The 13,052-nt window shown below is 56.1% G+C and overlaps 1 protein-coding gene across 1 annotated transcript in view; it reads right to left on the bottom strand.

Moving 5' to 3' along the window:
• Positions 1-13,052, bottom strand: part of LOC139260446 (unconventional myosin-X-like) — a 204,319-nt gene that overhangs the window by 57,501 nt on the left and 133,766 nt on the right. Inside the window, exons 22-25 of the mRNA XM_070877008.1 lie at positions 10,153-10,259; positions 6,896-7,201; positions 4,138-4,177; positions 1,222-2,016 (exon numbers count right to left, since the gene is read on the bottom strand). Of these exons, the coding sequence (XP_070733109.1) occupies positions 1,222-2,016; positions 4,138-4,177; positions 6,896-7,201; positions 10,153-10,259 (1,248 nt within the window). The remainder of the gene's footprint in view (positions 1-1,221; positions 2,017-4,137; positions 4,178-6,895; positions 7,202-10,152; positions 10,260-13,052) is intronic.

Below are 13,052 nucleotides of genomic sequence, written 5' to 3' on the forward strand. Positions count from 1 at the left end.
GGATAGGGTATTGGGATGGGGTTTGGGATAAGGTATTGGGTTGGGGTTTCGGGTTTGGAATGAGGAGTGGGATGGGGGTGAGGTTTGGGATGGGGGATTTGGGATGAGGGGCTGGGGTTTGGGATGGGGGGTTTGGGATGGGGGGGTTTGGGATGGGGTGGGGTTTGGGATTGGATGGGGTGTGGGATGGGGGTTTGGGATGGGGTGGGGTTTGGGATGGGGGGGTTTGGGATGGGGATGGGATTTAGGATTGGGGTTGGGGGGTGGGGATTGAGGTTTGGGATGTGGGTGGGGTTTGGGATGGTGGGATTTGGGATGGGGGGGTTGGGGTTTGGGATGGGGTGGGGTTTTGGGTTTGGGATGAAGTGGGGTTTGGGATGGGGGGGTTTGGGATGGTGGGTGGGGTGGGATTTGGGGCTTGGGATGAAGTGGGGTTTGGGATGGGGTGGGGTTTGGGATGGGGGGGGTTTGGGATGGGGATTTGGAATGGGGGTGGGGTTTGGGATGGGGGGGTCTGGGATGGGGGTGGGGTTTGGAGTTTGGGATGGGGGATTGGGATGGGGATGAGGTTTGGGATGGGGGGGGTTTGGTGTGGGGGGGTTGGGGTTTGGGATAGAGTGGGGTTTTGGATGGGGATAGGGTTTGGGGTTTGGCATGGGAGGGGTTTGGGGTGGAGGGGGGGTTGGGATGGGGGGGTTTGGGGTTTGGGATGGGGGCGTTGGGATGGGGTTTGGGATGGGGAATTGTAATGGGGGTGGGGTTTGGGGTTTGGGATGGAGTGGGGTTTGGGATGGGGGTTTGGGATAGTGGGTGGGGTTTGGGATGGGGTGGGGTTTGGGATGGGGGGGGGTTTGTGATGGGGGGGGGGGTTTGGGGTTTAGGATGGGGTTGGAGTTTGGGACGGGGGTGGCGTTTGGGGTTTGGGATGGGGTGGGGTTTGGGATGGAATGGTATTTGGGATGGGGGTGGGGTTTGGGATGGAATGGGGTTTGGGATGGGGGTGTTTGGGATGGGGTCTGGGATGGGGGGGTGGGGTGTGGGATAAACAGACACAGCTGGGTAAACGCAGCTCTTTATAAAACGGGCAATGTGTTTCCGACTCCGATTCCCCTCAAACACTGGCCTGCCCGATTGAGCAGGAGCAGTTGCTAGGTTTGCACAGCCCCTCCCTGGTGTAGCCTGACTCCCGGGGTCCGCGGGCAAGGGCGATGGGTTGCTCACCGAGTCAGAACTGCATCGATATGCGTCCACACTACGGGACGTAGAGCTGGACATTCTCAGACCCTCCTGGGCACCGCCTGCCTCTCCATAACCAGCAACAGCATCATCAAACTCATCGTGATCGTAATCAGACTCGACGTCCGGGGGCAGGCTATAGATCGGTTCCTCATCATTGTCCTCGGGCCTGTCCACGGAGCCAGGCACAGTGTTGTAGATCACCTCACTGTCCAACTGGCCATCTGAAGTGTGCTCAGCTCTCCAGTCCAGGGAAATATATCTGCCCTCGGGTGTTTTACTGGGCAGAGGCAGGTTCACATACACACTGTCCTGGGAACAGTCGCTGATTCGCATCTGACTCGGTTGCCTGTCAGCGTCTGTTGACATCTCCATGTCAGCGTGAAATGCCTCGTCCACCTCTTGCTTGGGACACAGCCCGATGGAGCTGGTGTCTGGGAGGTTGGCCTCACTGGACATCGGTGGTTCCAGAGTCCGGCCAGTCTCATCCAGCGCTCCAAAGTTCAGCAGATCCAGGAACTCCTGGGCCACCCTGGACGCTTCTTTCTCCAAGCGCTTGATCTCCTCCTCACGTCGGCTCTCCATCTCCCCCCGCGACAGAGTGCAGCAGCTCACAGAGCTCGATCCCTTCTGATTCTGCAGCCGTTGGATCTCGTGCTCCAACCGCACAATCTCCTGCATCTGCTTGCTCTCTGCCTGTGCCAAATCCGTCAGCTCCCCGGCCCCCTCGACCTCCACAACCTCCCCGACCTCCTCGACCTCCACAACCTCTTGGCTGATCTAAAGAAAGGATACACAACGTGACTTTAAGGAATCACTGTCTCCATATACCTTTGTTAGATCACACTTGGAGCACCGTGCACAGTTCTGGTCTCCATATACCTTTGTTAGATCACACTTGGAGCACCGTGCTCAGTTCTGGTCTCCATATACCTTTGTTAGACCACACTTGGAGCACCGTGCACAGTTCTGGTCTCCATATACCTTTGTTAGACCACACTTGGAGCACCGTGCACAGTTCTGGTCTCCATATACCTCGGTTAGACCACACGGAGCACCGCAGTTTGGTCTCCATATGGGGAGGGGAGCAGGAGCGGAGGGTTAATGGGGAAGGGGAGGGTTGATGGGGTGGGGAGCAGGTGGGGAGGGTTGATGGGGAGGGGAAGGGAAGGGTTAATGGGGAGGGAAGCAGGAGGGGAGGGGAGAGGGAGGGTTGATGTGGGAGGGGAGGGAGAGGGATAATAGGAAGGGGAGCAGGAGGGGGAGGGGGAGGGTTAATGGGGAGGGGAGGGTTAATGGGGAAGGGAGGGGGAGGGTTAATGGGGAAGGGAGGGGGAGGGTAAATGGGGAGGGGAGGGGGGTGGACGGTTAATGGGGAGGGGAGGGGAGGGGGGTGGACGGTTAATGGGGAGGGGAGGGAGGTGGACGGTTAATGGGGAGGGTTAATGGGGAGGGGAGGCGGGGTGGACGGTTAATGGGGAGGGGGAGGGTTAATGGGGAGGGGAGGGGGGGACGGTTAATGGGGAGGGGGAGGGTTATGGGGGAGGGGGAGGTGGGTGGACGGTTAATGGAGAGGGGGGAGGTTAATGGGGGGAGTGGGCGGTTAATGGGGAGGGGGAGGGTTATGGAAGAGGAGGGTTGATGGGGCAGCGAGGGGGAGGGATGATGGGGAGGGAAGCAGGAGGGGAGGGTTAATGGGGAGAGGAGGGGAGAGTTAATGGGGAGGGGAGCAGGAGGGTTAATGGGGAGGGGAGGATTGATGGGGGAGGGGAAGGGTTCGTGGGGCAAGGGAGGGGGAGAGTTGATAGGGAGGAGAGTTGATGGGGAGGAGAGGGGGAGGGGGAGAGTTGATGGGGGAGGGGAGGGGTGAGTTAATGGGGAGGGGAGCAGGAGGGTTAATGGGGGAGGGGAGTGGGAGGGAAGCAGGACGGTTGATAAGGGAGGGGAGGGGAGGGGGAGGTTTGATGGGGGAGGGGAGAGAGAGAGAGTTGATGGGGTGGGGAAGTAGGAGGAGAGGGTTAATGGGGAGAGGGAGGGCTGATCGGGGAGGGAAACGGAGGGGGGGTTGATGGGGAGGGGGAGGGGGAGGTATGATGGGGAGGGGGAGGGTTGATGAGGCGGGGGAGGGGTAGGGAGAGGGTTGATGGGGCGGAGAGGGTAGGGGGAGCGGGAGGGTTGATGGGGCGGGGAAGGGAGGGGGAGGGTTGATGGGGAAAGGAGGGGGAGGGTTGATGGGGGAAAGGAGGGGGAGGGTTGATGGGGCGGGGAGGGGAGGGAGAGGGAGAGAGTTGATGGGGCGGGGAGGGTAGGGGGAGCGGGAGGGTTGATGGGGCGGGGAAGGGAGGGGGTAGGGTTGATGGGGCGGGGAGGGTAGGGGAGGGAGAGGGTTGATGAGGAAGGGAGGGGGAGGGTTGATGGGGCGGGGAGGGTAGGGGGAGCGGGAGGGTTGATGGGGCGGGGAAGGGAGGGGGGAGGGTTGATGGGGCGGGGAAGGGAGGGGGTAGGGTTGATGGGGCGGGGAGGGTAGGGGAGGGAGAGGGTTGATGAGGAAGGGAGGGGGAGGGTTGATGGGGCGGGGAGGGTAGGGGGAGCGGGAGGGTTGATGGGGCGGGGAAGGGAGGGGGGAGGGTTGATGGGGCAGGGAGGGTAGGGGAGGGTTGATGAGGAAGGGAGGGGGAGGGTTGATGGGGCGGGGAGGGTAGGGGGAGGGAGAGGGTTGATGAGGAAGGGAGGGGGCGGGTTGATGGGGCGGGGAGGGGGAGGGTTGATGGGGAGGGAACGGGGGACGGTGGAGATTTGATGGGGAGGGGAGCAGCAGGAAGAGGGGAGTTATATTCGTCCTGCTTTAGCCTCTCTGCTCCCCACTAAAGAGCCAACAGCCAATGACAGAGAGGGCTTTACCTGATCAGATGGTAGTGCTGTCTCCAGACTCTCCTGATATCTGCCGGCAAACACAATGAAATGTAAAAATGAATAACACCTGCTTCAATGAACCTGAAATGAGCTTTCGATGACACATCCGCTCCATCGCCCAGACCGCCTACTTACTCCTCTGTAACTCCGCCCATCTCCGCCCCTGCCTCAGCTCATCTACTGCTGAAGCCCTCATCCATGCCTTTGTTACCTCGAGACTTGACTATTCCAACGCACTCCTGGCTGGCCTCCTATCTTCCACTGATAGTCTAACTCTAGGTCCGATAGTCTAACTCTGGGTCTGATAGTCTAACTCTGGGTCCGATAGTCTAACACTGGGTCCGATAATCTAACTCGGGGTCCGATAGTCTAACTCTGGGTCCGATAATCTAACTCTGGGTCTGACAGTCTACCTCGGGATCCGATAGTCTAACTCTGGGTCCGATAGTCTAACTCTGGGTCTGACAGTCTACCTCGGGGTCCGATAGTCTAACTCTGGGTCCGATAGTCTAACTCTGGGTCCGATAGTCTAACTCTGGGTTCGATAGTCTAACTCTGGGTCCGATAATCTAACTCGGGGTCTGACAGTCTACCTCGGGGTCCGATAGTCTAACTCGGGGTCCGATAGTCTAACTCGGGTACCGATAGTCTAACTCTGGGTCCGATAATCTAACTCTGGGTCCGATAGTCTAACTCTGGGTCCGATATTCTAACTCTGAGTCCGATAGTCCAACTCTGGGTCCAATATTCTAACTCTGGGTCCGATAGTCTAACTCAGGGTCCGATAGTCTAACACTGGGTCCGACAGTCTAACTCTGGGTCCGACAGTCTAACTCTGAGTCCGATAGTCTAACACTGGGTCCGATAATCTAATCTGGGTCCGACAGTCTAACTCTGAGTCCGATAGTCTAACTCTGGGTCCGATAGTCTAACTCTGGGTCCGATAGTCTAACTCTGGGTCCGACAGTCTAACTCTGGGTCCGACAGTCTAACTCTGAGTCCGATAGTCTAACACTGGGTCTGATAATCTAATCTGGGTCCGACAGTCTAACTCTGAGTCCGATAGTCTAACTCTGGGTCCGATAGTCTAACTCTGGGTCTGACAGTCTAACTCTGGGTCCGATAGTCTAACTCTGGGTCCGATAGTCTAACTCTGGGTCTGATAGTCTAATTCTGGGTCCGATAGTCTAACTCTGGGTCTGATATTCTAATTCTGGGTCCGATAGTCTAACTCTGAGTCCGATAGTCTAATTCTGGGTCCGATAGTCTAACTCTGGGTCCGATAGTCTAACTCTGGGTCCGATAGTCTATAACTCGGGGTCCGATAGTCTAACTCTGGGTCCGATAGTCTAACTCTGGGTCCGATAGTCTAACTCTGGGTCCGATAGTCTAACTCTGGGTCCGATAGTCTATAACACGGGGTCTGATAGTCTAACTCTGGGTCCGATAGTCTAACTCTGGGTCCGATAGTCTAACTCTGGGTCCGATAGTCTAACTCTGGATCCGATAGTCTAACTCTGGGTCCGACAGTCTAACTCGGGGTCTGATAGTCTAACTCTGGGTACGATAGTCTAACTCGGGGTCTGATAGTCTAACTCGGGGTCTGATAGTCTAACTCTGGGTCCGATAGTCTAACTCGGGGTCCGATAGTCTATAACTCGGGGTCCGATAGTCTAACTCGGGGTCTGATAGTCTAACTCGGGGTCTGATAGTCTAACTCGGGGTCCGATAGTCTAACTCTGGGTCCGATAGTCTAACTCGGGGTCCGATAGTCTAACTCGGGGTCCGATAGTCTAACTCGGGGTCCGATAGTCTAACTCGGGGTCCGATAGTCTAACTCTGGGTCCGACAGTCTAACTCGGGGTCCGATAGTCTAACTCTGGGTCCGATAGTCTAACTCGGGGTCCGATAGTCTAACTCTGGGTCCGATAGTCTAACTCTGGGTCCGATAGTCTAACTCGGGGTCCGATAGTCTAACTCTGGGTCCGATAGTCTAACTCGGGGTCCGATAGTCTAACTCGGGGTCCGATAGTCTAACTCTGGGTCCGATAGTCTAACTCGGGGTCTGATAGTCTAACTCGGGGTCTGATAGTCTAACTCTGGGTCCGATAGTCTAACTCTGGGTCCGATAGTCTAACTCGGGGTCCGATAGTCTAACTCTGGGTCCGATAGTCTAACTCTGGGTCCGATAGTCTAACTCGGGGTCCGATAGTCTAACTCTGGGTCCGATAGTCTAACTCGGGGTCCGATAGTCAAACTCGGGGTCCGATAGTCTAACACTGGGTCCGATAGTCTAACTCGGGGTCCGATAGTCTAACTCTGGGTCCGATAGTCTAACTCGGGGTCCGATAGTCTAACTCGGGGTCTGATAGTCTAACTCTGGGTCCGATAGTCTAACTCTGGGTCCGATAGTCTAACTCGGGGTCCGATAGTCTAACTCTGGGTCCGATAGTCTAACTCTGGGTCCGATTGTCTAACTCGGGGTCCGATAGTCTAACTCTGGGTCCGATAGTCTAACTCTGGGTCCGATAGTCTAACTCTGGGTCCGATAGTCTAACTCTGGGTCCGATAGTCTAACTCGGGGTCCGATAGTCTAACTCTGGGTCCGATAGTCTAACTCTGGGTCCGATTGTCTAACTCGGGGTCCGATAGTCTAACTCTGGGTCCGATAGTCTAACTCTGGGTCCGATTGTCTAACTCGGGGTCCGATAGTCTAACGCCATGTCCCAAGCTGTAGGCTCTGTACCTCTTTTCATCCTCTCTCTGCAGCCTCTCGTCGTCCTCTAACTTCTTATTCCTGTCCTCCTCTTCCTGCTTCAGCCTATCCTCCTCCGCAATCCTCCTCCATTCTTCCTGCTCTTTGTTCTGCTCCTCTAGTCGCCTCCTTTCTCCGACGAGCTGCTGAAACAGGCGGCGAGCGAGCTGCCCACGGCGGTGCTTTTGGAAGACAATCGCTGCCGATCGTAAGCGCACAAAGACGTTCCGCCAGAAATGCGCCCGGTAATTCTTCTGAATGATCAGCAGGCTCGCAAGGACTTTCCGATAGTGTGTCCTAGAGCGGAACAGGGGAAAGTTAAAGAACGGCAGACCAAACAGTGCAACATAACCCAGTGAGAGTCAGTGTGTGTGGGACTGGACCCCACTGAGAGTCAGTGTATGTGGAACTGTACCCCACTGAGAGTCAGTGTGTGTGGGACTGTACCCCAGTGAGAGTCAGTGTGTGTGGGACTGGACCCCAGTGAGAGTCAGTGTATGTGGAACTGTACCCCACTGAGAGTCAGTGTGTGTGGGACTGTACCCCAGTGAGAGTCAGTGTGTGTGGGCCTGTACCCCATTGAGAGTCAATGTGTGTGGGACTGTACCCCAGTGAGGGTCAGTGTGTGTGGGACTGTACCCCAGTGAGAGTCAGTGTGTGTGGGACTGTACCCCACTGAGAGTCTGTGTGTGTGGAACTGTACCCCAGTGAAAGTCAGTGTGTGTGGGACTGTACCCCATTGAGAGTCAATGTGTGTGGGACTGTACCCCAGTGAGGGTCAGTGTGTGTGGGACTGTACCCCAGTGAGAGTCAGTGTGTGTGGGACTGTACCCCAGTGAGAGTCTGTGTATGTGGAACTGTACCCCAGTGAGAGTCAGTGTGTGTGGGACTGTACCCCAGTGAGAGTCAGTGTGTGTGGGACTGTACCCCAGTGAGAGTCAGTGTGTGTGGGACTATACCCCAGTGAGAGTCAGTGTGTGTGGGACTGTACCCCAGTGAGAGTCAGTGTGTGTGGGACTGTACCCCAGTGAGAGTCAGTGTGTGTGGGACTGTACCCCAGTGAGAGTCAGTGTGTGTGGGACTGTACCCCAGTGAGAGTCAATGTGTGTGGGACTGTACCCCAGTGAGAGTCTGTGTGTGTGGCACTGTTCAGGGTAACATAAGGCTTGTGCACAAACAAATTGTGGAACCAAATGCAAGAAACACACGGGGTAGAAATTGTCGCCTGGCCTGTTTCGATGGTTTTTACTGCAGCTGCGGTTCAGGTCGCCTCTTAAGCGACATTCGGCAGTTTGCTTTTTTTGTTTTGATCCAGAAGGCGGTCTTAATGGGGGCGGTGACACCAGTTGAGGGGCAGAAAAGTGGCGGTGACAGCAATTGAGAGGCGGAAGTTGGGGGCGGAACGGAGTCACCGGCGCGATGACATCATGGCGCCACGTCACATCCTCTCTCCCCTTCACTTAAAGGGGAGAGCTTCGCGATTTCAAAACTTCAGCCACTGGGCCACCAGGGAGGGTTTCGGCCGGGCCAGCAGACTGGCACCCAAGAGGAGGTGCCAGGCTGACTGTTGACAGCCCAGCCGAACCGGGGGGCATAATTGTCAGGCCGACTTGGCAGTCAGCAACAAAAAAAACATGCCGGCAGCGGCAGTGCGTCCTCCCCTTTAAGGGAAGCCGCAGAAGGCCACAGCCTCACTGGACCATCGGGAAAAATCAGGTTTTGGCACCGCCTGGCGGGAGGAAGATTTTCCAAGGAGAAATTCGCTGTCGGAGGGGTTAGATCGGCGGTGCGCACGGTGATGACGGGCTTAACGGGAGGCTGGGTCACTGAATATATTTAAGGCGGAGATAGACAGATTTTTGAGCGATAAGGGGATAAGGGGTTATGGGGAGCGGGCGGGGAAGTGGAGCTGAGTCCATGATCGGATCAGCCATGATCGTATTAAATGGCGGAGCAGGCTCGAGGGGCCGTATGGCCTACTCCTGCTCCTATTTCTTATATTCTTAATATGGATCGGCTCGGGGGGGTAGGGGGGTAGATCGGGGCACTGCCGGGAAAACTCAGGAGGTCAATTGGGCGATCGGCGGCCATTCCACAAAAAGTCAGCGGCCGCTCCACTTCTCAACGTGGCCACCGATTTTCGGGGGTAACAGGCCTTAAGGAAAGGGGAAATTATGGCCCCATAGACAGTTCTCCGCAATCACACCCAGTGATAACAGGATGCACTGTGTGTGTTGTGTATGTGTATGTGTGTGAGAGTGTGTGTGTGTGAGTGTGAGTGAGAGCCACTCTATCTCTCTCTCTGTGAGAGGCTGGACCTGTACAGGAGGCTGTCGCTCGCACTGTGTATGTGTGAGTGTGAGTGTGAGTGTGTGAGTGTGAGTGTGTGAGTGTGAGTGAGTGAGAGTGTGAGTGAGTGAGTGTATGAGGTTGTGTGTGTGTATAAGGGTGTGAGTGAGTGTGTGTGTGAGAGTGTGTGTGTGTGAGTGGGAGTGAGTAAGTGTGTGTGTGTTAGGATGCGTGTGAGGGTGTGTGTGAGTGAGTGAGTGTGAGTGTGTGAATGTGAGTGTGTGAATGAGTGAGTGAGTGTGTGTGTGAGTGAGTGTGAGTGTGTGAGTGCATGCGTGTGCGTGAGTGAGTGAGTGTGTGTGTGTCTGTGAGTGTGTGTGTGTTTGAGTGTGTGTGTGAGTGTGTGTGAGTGTGTGTGTGAGTGTGTGTGTGTGTGTGAGTGTTTGTGAGTGAGTGTTTGTGAGTGAGTGTGTGTGAGTGAGTGTGTGTGAGTGAGTGTGTGTGCATTTGTGAGTGTGTGTGCGAGTGCGTGTTTGCGTGAGTGAGTGTGTGTGTGAGTGTTTGTGAGTGAGTGTGTGTGAGTGTGAGAGAGTGTGTGTGTGTGTGAATGTGTGTGTGAGTGCGTGCGTGAGTGAGTGAGTGAGTGTGTGTGAGTGTGAGTGTGAGTGTTTGTGAGTGAGTGTGTGTGAGTGTGAGAGAGTGTGTGTGTGTGTGAGTGTGTGTGAGTGCGTGCGTGAGTGAGTGAGTGTGTGTGTGTGAGTGTGTGTGTGAGTGCGTGTGTGAGTGTGTGTGTGAGTGCGTGTGAGTGCGTGCGTGAGTGAGTGAGTGAGTGAGTGAGTGTGTGTAAGTGTGAGTGTGTGAGTATGAGTGAGAGCCACTTGCTCGCTCTCTGTGTGAGAACGGTGCTGTGACCCTGTGACTGGACTGGACCTGTACAGGAGGCTGTCGCTCACACTGACCTTGCCCGGTAGCCCAGTATATGAGCTCGCAGGACCATGGCAGCTCCCTGCAGCTCTTCTGCTCGACCTTTCTCCAGTTTCTGTTCCAGGGCTTCCTTCAAAAAAACCTGCGAGGAACGTTAGATAATCCACGATTTCTATGCACCAGCATTCCCAAGAAAGAGGGAGCGAGGGACCGAGGGAACAAGAGAGGGAGCGAGCGAGGGGGAGAGGGAGTGAAACAGCGAGGGAGAGAAGGAGCGAGCGAGGGGGAGAGGGAGTGAAACAGCGAGGAAGAGCGAGAGCGAGCGAGGAAGAGAGGGAGCGAGCGAGGGAGAGAGGGAGTGAGCGAAACTGAGGGAGAGAGGGAGAGAATGAGGGAACGAGGGGGAAAGGGAGTGAAACAGCAAGGGAGAGGGAACGAGAGGGAGAGGGAGTGAAACAGCGAGGGAGAGCGAGCGAGAGGGAGAGAGAGCGTTGTTGGGCTATGAGCAGTCTCCTGCGTTGCCTACAGTCCGTGTGCTCGGGTTGGTACAAGGGCTTTTATCAGGTTGCTTCAACTAAATCCCCCAGCCACCAGCACAGGCTCCGTAATCTCTTCAAAGAAACGATTTAAAAGTTGTGCCTGGCAGAGAGTCAGGGTGTGTCTGCAATCGCTGCTGGTCCAGCCTGCCAAGGGCTTTGTAGAGAGGGGGGTGGGTGGGGAATGGAACGCACTCACTCGCTCGCTCTCTTTAACCCTCGCTCTCTCTCTCTCTCTCTGAGAACAAGTGCATAAAGGGCCTTTTCTCTCATTGTTACAGAGCAAAGCCGGGACTCCCACTCACATTGGGTACAGACAGTGAGCGAACTGAGCCCAGCTGATTCACCCGCTGCCCCCGCCCCCTCCACAGCCAGCTCCGCTCCTCTGTAACCCCTTCCGTCCCAACTGAGTCCCGTAAAAACCTATAGTGAAGGGTTTAGCTCAGTGTTTACAGGAGTGAGGAAGTGAGAAGGGGAGAGTCGCACAATGCATAAGAGCACAGCATTAACTGGCAATGGGTTCAGTGCTCATCCCTCACCTTTCACCCCTCACCTTTCACCCCTCATCTTTCACCCCATACCATCTACATAGAAAATAGATGCAGTAGGCCATTTGGCCCTTCGAGCCTGCACCACCATTCAATAAGATCATGGCTGATCATTCACCTCAGTACCCCTTTCCTGCTTTCTCTCCATGCCCCTTGATCCCTTTAGCCGTAAGGGCCATATCTAACTCCCTCTTGAATATATCCAATGAACTGGCCTCAACAACTCTCTGCGGCAGGGAATTCGACAGGTTAACAACTCTCTGAGTGAAGAAGTTTCTCCTCATCCCAGTCCTAAATGGCTTACCCCTTATCCTAAGACTGTGTCCCCTGGTTCTGGACTTCCCCAACATCGGGAACATTCTTCCTGCATCTAACCTGTCCAGTCACAGTGAGAGCGAGTTGGTTCACAGTGAGAGCGATGGGGTTCACAATAAGATGGAGTGGATTCAAAGCGAGAGCGAGGGGGTTCACAGTGAGAGCGAGGGGGTTCAGTGAGCGAGGTGGTTCACAGTGAGAGCGAGGGGGTTCAGTGAGCGAGGGGGTTCCAATGAGAGCGAGGGGGTTCACAGTGAGAGCGAGGGGGTTCAGTGAGCGAGGGGGTTCACAGTGAGAGCGAGGGGGTTCAGTGAGCGAGGGGGTTCACAGTGAGAGCGAGGGGGTTCACAGTGAGAGCGAGGGAGTACACAGTGAGAGCGAGGGGGTTCAGTGAGCGAGGGGGTTCAGTGAGCGAGGGGGTTCACTGTGAGAGCGAGGGGGTTCACAATGAGAGCGAGGGGGTTCAGTGAGCGAGGGGGTTCACAGTGAGAGCGAGGGGGTTCAGTGAGTGAGGGGGTTCACAGTGAGAGCGAGGGGGTTCACAGTGAGAGCGAGGGGGTTCAGTGAGTGAGGGGGTTCACAGTGAGAGCGAGGGGGTTCACAGTGAGAGCGAGGGGGTTCAGTGAGCGAGGGGGATCACAGTGAGAGCGAGGGGGTTCAGTGAGCGAGGGGGTTCACAGTGAGAGCGAGGGGGTTCAGTGAGCGAGGGGGTTCAGTGAGCGAGGGGGTTCACAGTGAGAGCAAGGGGGATCACAGTGAGAGTGAGGGGGTTCAATGAGCAAAGCGATTCACAGTGAGAGCGAGGGGGTTCACAGTGAGAGAAAGAGGGGGTTCACAGTGAGAGCGAGGGGGTTCACAGAGAGAGCGAGGAGGTTCACAGTGAGAGCGAGGGGGTTCACAGTGAGAGCGAGGGGGTTCACAGTGAGAGCGAGGGAGTTCACAGTGAGAGCGAGGGGGTTCAGTGAGCGAGGGGGTTCACAGTGAGAGCGAGGGGGTTCACAGTGAGAGCGAGGAGGTTCACAGTGAGAGCGAGGGGGTTCACAGTGAGAGCGAGGGGGTTCAGTGAGCGAGGGGGTTCACAGTGAGAGCGAGGGGGTTCACAGTGAGAGCGAGGAGGTTCACAGTGAGAGCGAGGGGGTTCACAGTGAGAGCGAGGGGGTTCAGTGAGCGAGGGGGTTCACAGTGAGAGCGAGGGGGTTCACAGTGAGAGCGAGGAGGTTCACAGTGAGAGCGAGGGGGTTCACAGTGAGAGCGAGGTAGTTCTCAGTGAGAGCGAGGGGGTTCAGTGAGCGAGGGGGTTCACAGTGAGAGCGAGGGGGTTCACAGTGAGAGCGAGGGGGTTCACAGTGAGAGCGAGGGAGTTCACAGTGAGAGCGAGGTAGTTCTCAGTGAGAGCGAGGGGGTTCAGTGAGCGAGGGGGTTCACAGTGAGAGCGAGGGGGTTCACAGTGAGAGCGAGGGGGTTCAGTGAGCGAGGGGGTTCACAGTGAGAGCGAGGGGGTTCAAAGTGAGAGCGAGGTAGTTCTCAGTGAGAGTG

The sequence above is a fragment of the Pristiophorus japonicus genome, chromosome 3 (genome assembly GCF_044704955.1).
Source record: "Pristiophorus japonicus isolate sPriJap1 chromosome 3, sPriJap1.hap1, whole genome shotgun sequence".
NCBI classification, from domain to species: domain Eukaryota; kingdom Metazoa; phylum Chordata; class Chondrichthyes; family Pristiophoridae; genus Pristiophorus; species Pristiophorus japonicus.